The following is a 10,000-nucleotide window of genomic DNA, read 5'->3' as shown; positions in this document are numbered from 1 at the left end:
GTAGTAGTAGTAGTAGTAGTAGTAGTAGTAGTAGTAGTAGTAGTAGTAGTAGTAGTAGTAGTAGTGGTGTCATTGTTGTCATTGTCATTATCATCATTATCATTATTATAACTACTATCATCGTCACTACTATAAACAGAAGGAAGAGACAGGAGGAGCGTGGAGACAAGTGTTATCACCCCAAACACTTCATCTCCTTATCTACCCACTGATAACATGCACCTCCTCCCCCCCTCCCTCCTCCTCCCACAAGACGTGTCGCAGGGGCCTCCTCTTTAGCTCATTAAGTGATACGTTTGTTACCATGTCACCCGGGGCTCTATGTTGTACGCATCTCTTGTTTCCTATCGTGTTAGCCCATTATTATGTTATCCTGTTCATCCCTCGACTTTTTTTTTTTTTTCGTAACCACTTAAAAATGAGACTTTTCCCTCTTTTTTTTTTTTGTGCTACAGTCTCTTAAACACTTCTGTGGTATACGAAAGGCAAAAATAATAATCCTTTTTTCTTTTCTTTGTGTTATGTGTGTGTGTGTGTGTGTGTGTGTGTGTGTGTGTGTGTGTGTGTGTACATGTAAATTATCTTTTAAACAGTGCCCTGAGTTTTTTTTTTTTTTATCGGAAAAGATGACCATAGCAATATTTCTAGAGATAGTTTTTATTTACTTTTATGTCACTTTGGTGTATTTAATGTTATATAATCAAATTGGGTACTACTGTTAATAAATTTGCCTTTTCTCCCTTTTTCTTTTCAATTTAGCACAAATTCTTTTTCCTTATTGTATTATTGTAACTTTCGTTTATTGGTATTTTTAGTGTCAATTTTATGTCGCTTCAGTATATTTAGTGCTGTACAGTTAAATTGGTTATTATCGCTGGATTGTTAATAATTTGCTTTTTCATTTCGTTTCTTTCATTACAGTACAGGTTCCTTTTCTTCGTCGTATTATTGCAACTGCTCGTTTTAGTTTAAATTTGAACGCCACTTTGATATATTTAATGCTGTGCAGTTAAATTGGTACCTGTTACTAGATTATTAATATTTTTTTTTTCTCTCTCTCTTTCTCTTTCTCTTCTTTTTTTCTCTTCTTCTCTTTTTAATACAGTTCAGGCTCTTGTTCTTCACTCCTACACCGAGCGTTTGGCGGGAAAGTATGAGAAATTGCATCTTCAATGGTTCGTTATGATGAAATACGAATCACCTTTAGTCATTTTTTTCATCATGTATAGTAAAGTTTCGGTTTTGAAATTATCTATGCGTTGGTGCATGTATATATATTAATAAGTGTGTGTGTGTGTGCGTGTGTGTGTGTGTGTGCACGCGTTGCTGAGGTAATTATTGTTAACCACGTGAAAATTCGTTACCGCATGGTTCGGGGCTTCGTGGGTTTACGGGAAGGTACATTTGACAGTCTCGAAACCTGTCTAGCTCGTTGCGTGATTCAGGATCAGTTACACCTACACACACACGCAAACTCTCTCTCTTTCCCTCTCTCTCTCTCTCTCTCTCTCTCTCTCTCTCTCTCATCCCAAACGTTATTTTTTCACCCGAAGCTTAAAAATAAACAAAACTAAAATGAAAGCATGTCCCATAGTTTGCCGCTCGTGACAGGGCGTGTGTTCCCATAAAGGTTCGTTCAGCAGGCAGCGTTATGGTGAGCCACGTCCCAAGCCCCCACTCACCGCTGCAGCAACAGGGGATCAGAAAGACCCGATCCTCTCACTCCCCCCGGCATTGCCTTAACACGAATCAGTGTCGCTTCCTTTCATCCTTAAAACATTTACTTATTAGTAGGATTTATTAATTACGATTTTTATTTGTTGTAATATTCATTGTGTTAATCTCTGTACATTAGTTACGAGTATTCTTCTTCTTCTTCTTCTTCTTCTTCTTCTTCTTCTTCTTCTTCTTCTTCGTCTTCTTCTTCTTTTGACTTTTTAGTGAAGGAAGCCAGCAAGACTCGCTTTTCGATTTCCCTTTTTTTTTTTACAATATATATATATATATATATATATATATATATATATATATATATATATATATATATATATATATATATATATATATATATATATATATATATATTCCAAAAGTATTAGAATCAGCAGCAGCAGCAACAGTATTTGTAGCAGTAGTAGTAGTAGTAGAAGTAATAGTAGTAGTAGTAGTAGTAGTAGTAGTAGTAGTCGCGGCAGCAGCAGCACCACCAGCAGCACCAGCAGCAGCAGCAGCAGGAGCAGAAACAGTAGTAGTAGTAGTAGTAGTAGTAGTAGTAGTAGTAGTAGTAGTAGTTAGTAGTAGTAGTAGCAATAGTAGTAGTAGTAGTAGTAGTAGAAGTAGTAGTAGTAGTATCAGTAGTAGTAGTAGTAGTAGTAGTAGTAGTAGTAGTAGTAGCAGCAGTAGTAGTAGTAGTAGTAGTAGTAGTAGTAGTAGTAGTAGTAGTAATAGTAGTAGTAGCAGTAAATGCCTTGGTAGGTGAGACAGACAGGCACCAGACAGGCCAGGCCGTCACTACCAGCCAGCAGGAGCGAGAAATGTGAAGTGACAGAACACATTCGCTGCGGCGGGGGAAAGAAAGGATCAAGGAAAAATTCATGTCGCGTAGTGGCATTAACGCGCCTCAGGAGAGAGTTTCTTTGCTTTCTAGGCTAAAAAAAATATGCATGCGTTCCTTTCTCCCCGTAAGTGTATTAGGATACCAGCAGGTTGTGACGACAGGGACAGATCAGAACGCAGAGGAACAAGTACACTAATATCGAGCAATGTACAGTACACCTTTCTCTTCCTCTGTGCTAAAAGTCCTCCAGCATGTTCAGAATCGATCAACTGTTAGATTTTATAAGGAGTGAGGACTTAACATTGAGGGAAAACACCAAAATCAGTGGAAAATAATTCAGAATGTTACCCGACTTCTGAACATGTCCGTACATCATATTATCTACAATCCTTTGACTACTAATGGGAACATGACACAAGAATATAACCCACATTACCTCAAACACTTCTGTGTCTTATCTCTACAACTTTGAACAGGTTAAAGCAGAACTTATCGGTGGTTTCAAGGATGTTTTCATGATTGCAGTGATAGTTTAACAAATATTCTGCTTTTATCAATAGAAAAATACGCATGAGAACTCGACAAGTCATTCCTGAAACGTTAGAAAATATCCCTGTTGAACATTAACACTTGTACGTAACCCTGGACGATCTCAGTGAACAAGAAGAGAACCACAGACAATAAAGTGAGAATAACTGTAATGTGAAAGCGGCTCTCTATCATTTGTCTACGAGCTAAGATAATAAAGTGAGAGTAACTGTAATGTGTAGGTGACACTTTATCATTTGTTAAAGAGCAAAAAAAAAAAGAAATCGATAGTCAACAGATAGGGCTTGAACGTGATTCGCAACACACGCACACAGACACTCTCTCTCTCTCTCTCTCTCTCTCTCTCTCTCTCTCTCTCTCTCTCTATGTATCATTTCGCCTCATTTCTATGCGCGAGATAGAAAGGGTAATGGAGAAAGCGAAGAAAACGGGGAAAAACAAAGGAAATGGAACAACTTCGGCATATAGAAACAAAAATAAAAAAAAAGGAAGAAAGAGAACGCATTCAGAGAGAGAGAGAGAGAGAGAGAGAGAGAGAGAAACTAGGGCCTCATTATATAACAGCACAAATGAGAGAAGCAACACAATCAGTATGTTAAGAGTCAGAGATAAAGGGGAACAAACAACACTATCTCAGCATTCATCTTTTCCTAACGTCATTTTCAGAAAACGTTTCCAAGTAAACCATAAAAACAACGAACGTCCTCAAGGTCACAAGAATTACGAGTAAACATTGTCATTCAACGTAATAAGAACGCACTCCTGCATTTCAGTGGCACGGAACAAGAAAACGGGAGAACATTCAGGCATCACTTAAAGAAAACGAGATGCCACAGGATAAGAATGAACTCCTTTACTGTTGTGGTAGTTCTTTGTCAACATTCTGAACACCGTGAAATTTAAAAACTATTTAAGAGGCTGCAACACGAACATCACAAACGCAGCAGGTGATGATGGGAATAAATGGCTTCAGTTAAAGTTAATAAAAAAAAAGTATCCGTCTCCGCTCCTGCCGCCTGGGATATCCTGGGTGCCCCGCGGAGGGCTTGAGGGGCAGGCGAGTGACTGGTGTGGCCCCGTGAGGCAGAGTGAGGCCAGAGGATTGACTTACCTGTGCGAGAGGCCAAGGTACAGGTGGAGAGTGCGAAGTACGGGACTCGAGTGAGGTCTTACCCACCTTTCATCCTCCCTCCCTCCCTCCCTCCCTCCTCCCTCTTGCCTCCCTCACTGCCTCCTCTCCCTCTCTCCACCCTCCTTTATGCCCAGGCACTTCCCCTCCCTCCCTCATTTATTCTCTCCCTCTCTCCGTCTTTCATGACCGTTTACTTTTTTCCTTCTTATTTTTCATCTTCTTTAACCTCCCCTTTTTTCCTTCTATCTGACTTTTCTTCCTTTTCCTTTCTCTTTTCTCCTTACTCGCTGTTCCACTCTACTTTTCAGTCAAGTCTCCATCTTCCCTCCCTTTGCCTATCTGCTCCGGTGCCCCCACGTCGCCTTATCAGTGATAGTGTTATCGAGGCTCTCCTTGTTGTCTTAAGATTCCCAGATTCCCTAACATCGGACATTGCCTCTCCTAAGACTGTGATGTGAGAATGAGAAAATTATCCTGGTTTATTTTGTAATGTCTTTTAACTGTCCGAGCGTTTATCTCACTGTTTTGCATGTTATACTTTTTTTTTTCAGTCTCCACGTAAGATTATCCCGCTGTGGTTTATGAAGTTTAGGAATGAAAGTAGTTGTGGTTTGTGTAGTTTTGTTTCACGTATGTCAGAGTGTTTCGTTGCCAATCTGCTTTTTTTTTTTTTTTCTATCTTAACTAACTCAATTTCAGTCAAGTATATTATGCCATACGAGATTTAAAAGAAAATGCTTGCCGTTTATGTCGTTCTTTTTCTTAATTAAGTATACCAACTTTATTCTGGCACTTTTACTCTCAGTTTCAGTTCTCAGGTAAGGTCGTTTCATGCGGCAAAAATAAATAAATAAATAAATAAGTAAATAAAATAAAATAAAATAAAACAAAAAAATAAATTAATAAATAAAAGAATAAAGATTAAAAAAAATGATAAGGTATGCATGCTCTGCTCATCTACAGACTACCTGTATGTGTCTGTAGTTACCTTCACCCAACGACAAACAGAACAGAGTGTTACAAGGAACAGATGACGTGTCTGGCATGCCCTAACTTGGGACCATAATCTAAAGACACTCTGCGCCACACCTACACTACTTTCAAAGGATTCTAGCTGAAGGGACACGGGGTTTTAGGGATATTTCTATGGTTCAATTGACAGATTAACAAGATTTTTACATCAGTAAGATAAGAAACACTCTTTAAACTTAGCCAATCATCTTTGTGGCGACTGAAAAGAGTTGTGATGACAGTTGACTGTTTATGGATCTTGGCCTTCAAGTTTCCCTCTCTCATAGTTTTCCCTCACTGCCTCTACTTCACTTACTCATAAATCAGTGCATTATTATTATTTTTTTATTATTATTCTTAAAAGGTTTGGGTTCATGAGGGTAGCTGGGTGGCATCCCCTACATATTGTGAAGGAAGGTTATCGAACCCTACAAAGCTCTCTATGGGTTGGCTTCTGGGTTATGAAAGTGTTATCAGCAGTAGTTAGCCTCTGTGAACCCGAGCTTAGAATGATAGGAGGGGAAGGGAGAAAGAATGTGTGTGTGTGTGTGTGTGTGTGTGTGTGTAACTGTGGGTGTATGCTAGTGACATGTGTTCAATGGTCGTCTCTCTCTCTCTCTCTCTCTCTCTCTCTCTCTCTCTCTCTCTCTCTCTCTCTCTCTCGCTTGTTCTTATTCTTGTTGATCTTGTTCTTCTTGTTCTTCTCGTTCTTCTTCTTGTCCTTGTTCTCCTTCTTCTTTATTTTTAATCATATTATTTCAGTTTTTTTTTTTTTATAATCGGATAATGAAATAAAAGCGAGAACGATGGAGATATTTAACTGAAAATCTAAACCTTCCTCCGTACAGTTCAGTATTAACATTAACAACAGTATTAATATTGACATCATTAAGGCACTTTCCTTAAAGCTTCGAGAATTATCATGACTAAATTTGCAAACCTTAAGTGGCGTCTTGTTACCCTCTTGTTGCGGCGCCGCTAAATCAATAAATAAGTTGATAAACTACAAAAGAAACAGTATATTATATTTCTAACTTAACTCTTCATCATTATGTCTAGAAAGTTTTGTGGATACTGCCTTCCTATGGTTCTAAATTAACTAGTTTATAAATATGTAAGTAATGGTGCTTTACTTGTTTCTTTCTTCATCGTTTACTTTTGTCAGTCAATTAGCTCGTTAAAAGTGGTAATAACGGTATTTAAAAGCAGCTGATGGTTCTGTAGTTAGTGATCTTGCTAGCAGGTGGTGCTGGTGGTGATGGTGGTGGTAGCTAAGAACAAGAGTGACGATTTATTTTGTTTCTCCAGCCTGGTGTTGGTGGTGGTGGTGGTGTTGCTACAGCTGGTGAGAAAAACAGGCTCTGGTTTCAGTCATGTTCACAAGTCTCGTAACCTTCAGCACTCAACCTGAAGTTCCCTGACAGTCTTACAAAACTCAACGAATGATTCTCAACAGATCAGAGGACTTCAGGTTGAGGGTGAACACCGAACGCAGGGGGAGTGAGTGTGTTGTGGTGTGTTACTCTACATTGGACCGTGACTGTATTATTAGTGTTGTAGTGATGATGATGATGAAAAGGAGTTTTTCTGTTCCTCCTGCGTGCTGCCGATGATCCTAGCTGGTGATGGCAGGTGTTGTTGGTCGTGTGTGATAGCGAGTTCTCGTATTTGGTTACTGGTGTTGCTAGATGAGCGTGTTGTGTCACGCTTATGTGGTGTTGGTGATATTACAAACAACTGGTGATGAGGGAAAGTCCACTAAGCCTTTTCCCATTAACCCTTTCACTTCTCTTCGATACATCCACCGTAATTACTAAACACTCTATGATATCCTTGCTTGTTTTACGCTACAGCCACCTCTAAACATCGTAGTGGCTAGACATTGCAATATCTAATCTTTTCTATCCCCTTCATTCTTGTAGATGCTTATAAAGATTCCATGCTTTGCTTTTAGTGAGGCGAATTGCTACATATCGCAGTAAAAAGATTAAGATTATGATATTGCTACCTCTTAATAGTAAAAGAGGTTCTGGTGTTGAATCCCTAGTGGTGAGAAACAGATTATCACTCCCTCTGTTGTGGTGTAGCAAGGTGTGGCGTGACTAGCCGGTACTAGCAGTGGTGTGTTGCTAGTTGTTGATGATGGCAAGTAGCAGCTTCTGGTATTCCCCGCTAGTGTCGTCCCTCACGTCATCCGCTAACTCCCTGTCGTACATCTCCTTGTAGCGCTCCTTGATGTCTGCCAAGTCGATCTGCGGCCACGTGCAAGAAATATATTAGTATCCCTTTCATTGTAGCTCTCCGTCGCCTTATTACTACGTTTTCTTTGACTACTTTGTTTGTAGATGTTGGGTTCCTTAACTGGACTTTTTTCCTCGATATGATTAAGCTTTCTTTCACTTCTCTGCGTGTAATATTTGACTAACTTATTGATCTCTTCTTCATTATTATTTCATTTTATTTTATGATTCTGCTTCTATATGCTTTATTTTTCAATTGTTACAAAGTTTTCTAAAAGGCTGGAATTGAGAAGCAGGTGAACATCCACATAAATGCTTCTTTCTGTCATATTAATGTTAGATGTTGTTGTTGTTGTTGTTGTTTTATCTCCTTGACTCTCTAATGATACTTCTCCGTCGCATTATTATTATTACGTTTTATCTTACTGTTTTGCGTACAGGTAGATAATAGATACTTGACTTTTTGCTCTTCCGCTAACATGATTCACGTGTCGTACCGAGACAGTCAAAGGTCGGCAACATTCCACTCAGGACATGCAGAATCATTATACTCTCAGTCCGTACCCTTAAGCATCTCTGCGTCTCATGTCTACGAGTTTTTTTTTTTTTTTTTTCTTTAAGTCTCTAATGGAATTCACTGGAGTTTATAAGTGTTTTCATTATTCTAGCAGGCGCTCAATAAAGACTCCGCAGCTTCCTAACGTGATATTCCTAATACTTACAAGTTACAAGTGGATATTACAAAAAGAAATTGTCTCTTCCCTTCCTACTAATCATATTCAGAAACACTTTACTCTCTCACAACAACTATTCCCAAGCGCCACTGACATGATTAGCCAAATTCTCAAGAGCGTTTCTCCTGTTAACAATGTGGAAATTTTGTTAATGTATCTCTACAACTGTAAAAACACTCTTAAAAACTCTAGTAATTTCAATTATAGCCTTTTGAAAGCAGTGCAGGTGCGGCGCAGAAGTGTTTCAGAATACGATCCTAACACGCAGGAGATAAGAGTTGCCGTGGGGAGGGTGAAGGGCAAGATGGTGGCGGCAAGGAGCGATATAAGTGCAATGCGTCAAAAAAAGACCAGGAACCGATTAAAAGAGCCTGCAGAAAGCCAGTTGAGGGAAGAAGATCGAGGGGAAGACAGAGAGTGAGATGGAGAGATGGAATTCCTTTAGAACAGCAAAGGATGGGACGCACAGAGGATGATGCAAGAGACAGACACAGCTGGATGGGACTCTACATGGCGCCAACTCCTGACTCTAAGACGAATGGAGAAGAAGAAATGCTAGGGAGATGTAAGAGACAGAAACAACTGAAGGAGACTTGTGCACTGCGCCAACCTAGGAAAACGGCGAAAAGAGAAGAAAATAAGAAAGAAGTGCGTGAAGAGTGCCTAGCCTCACCTCAGAGCGGGACACGATGATGCGGATGAGCGCCTTGTCGTCCGTGCCCGGCCCTGCCATCGTCTGGTTGAGCCGCTCCGCATAGAATCCAAGAGGATCCCGCACACGCTGAACTGAAAGGAATCGAGTACTCTCAGTCAAACCTGTATTATTCTGTGTCATTTTCTGCACCCTTGCACTGCTATTTGGCATATCTTTCCTTAATTACTAACCACTTCGAGACATGTTTTCTTGTTTCGCACCCACTGACAAACACCTTACTAGCTAGAAATTGCAAAATATTTTCTTTAATACAATTTTTTTATGTAGGTGCTCAGAAAAACTCCATACATTGCTTTTAGTGCTGTGAATATTTCCATACCGCAGTGAAAGGGTGTAAATCTTGTTCCTGTTAATGTATGCACTTAGTCCTCTCACTCCCGCACCAAGAAGGACGTGAAATAATGGACTTCACGAACACCACAGTAATAAAGTGATTCACATGAAGACAAATCATGATACTCGCAAGTACTCGTACCTGGGAAACCTGAAATCTTCAGGAAAAAATAGATGAAATAGAAAAGAAAAAGCTCCTTAGAGTGAAATCAGTGAATCAAATAAAAAAAATAACAGCAATAAATGAAAAAAATGCCCATGACTGTAATTTTTCTTGTCCATATCATTAATTTATCTATTGAATCTGTCTATCTGTCTGTCTATATGTATTCATTCATTCATTCATTCATTCATTCATTTAGTTATTCAGTTATTTAACCAGTTAGTTTGTAAATTAATTACTCAACTATTCAGTCAGTCAATTAGTTTGTCAAGTTAGTTAGGTTTGCATTTCGTTAAAGAGCTTCCATAACACGCAAAAAAAATAAATAAATAAAATAAACGCAAAACAAACAGACAAAACAAACTAACAAAACAAACAAAAAACAAAACAAGGAAAGAAGGCCCTTACAGGTACAACACCACCACAACACCACAACACCACAAAAACAGTTCCTCCTTCCTGTCCCTACACCCGCGCATCCTCACCAATGGCCAGGAGTCCTTTGCGCATGTCCCCGCTGAAGTCCGTATCGATGGCGTCCTCAATGGGCCTCCCCGCCAACCTCT

The 10,000-nt window shown here is 39.4% G+C and overlaps 2 protein-coding genes across 5 annotated transcripts in view; both read right to left on the bottom strand.

The window, feature by feature from the left end:
• The window catches only part of LOC135113712 (transcription factor HNF-4 homolog), a 21,405-nt gene extending 17,027 nt beyond the window's left edge, over positions 1–4,378 (bottom strand). Inside the window, exon 1 of one of the 2 annotated variants that reach the window (XM_064029231.1) lies at positions 4,038–4,378. The gene's annotated coding sequence lies outside the window, so the exon portion shown is untranslated. The remainder of the gene's footprint in view (positions 1–4,037) is intronic. The other variant, XM_064029230.1, reaches the window with a different exon arrangement.
• Positions 4,379–6,051: 1,673 nt separating this feature from the next.
• The window catches only part of LOC135113713 (annexin-B12-like), a 35,504-nt gene continuing 31,555 nt past the window's right edge, over positions 6,052–10,000 (bottom strand). For all 3 annotated transcript variants that reach the window (XM_064029233.1, XM_064029234.1, XM_064029235.1), the window contains 3 exons: positions 9,920–10,000; positions 8,897–9,009; positions 6,052–7,501 (listed from right to left, as the gene is read on the bottom strand). The exon at positions 9,920–10,000 is cut by the window's right edge and continues 112 nt beyond it. In XM_064029233.1, coding sequence (XP_063885303.1) covers positions 7,379–7,501; positions 8,897–9,009; positions 9,920–10,000 — 317 coding nt within the window. In that variant the 3' untranslated portion in view covers positions 6,052–7,378. The remainder of the gene's footprint in view (positions 7,502–8,896; positions 9,010–9,919) is intronic.

Source organism: Scylla paramamosain, chromosome 26 (genome assembly GCF_035594125.1).
Source record: "Scylla paramamosain isolate STU-SP2022 chromosome 26, ASM3559412v1, whole genome shotgun sequence".
NCBI classification, from domain to species: Eukaryota; Metazoa; Arthropoda; class Malacostraca; order Decapoda; family Portunidae; genus Scylla; species Scylla paramamosain.
This window is presented reverse-complemented; position numbering and strand designations above follow the sequence as displayed.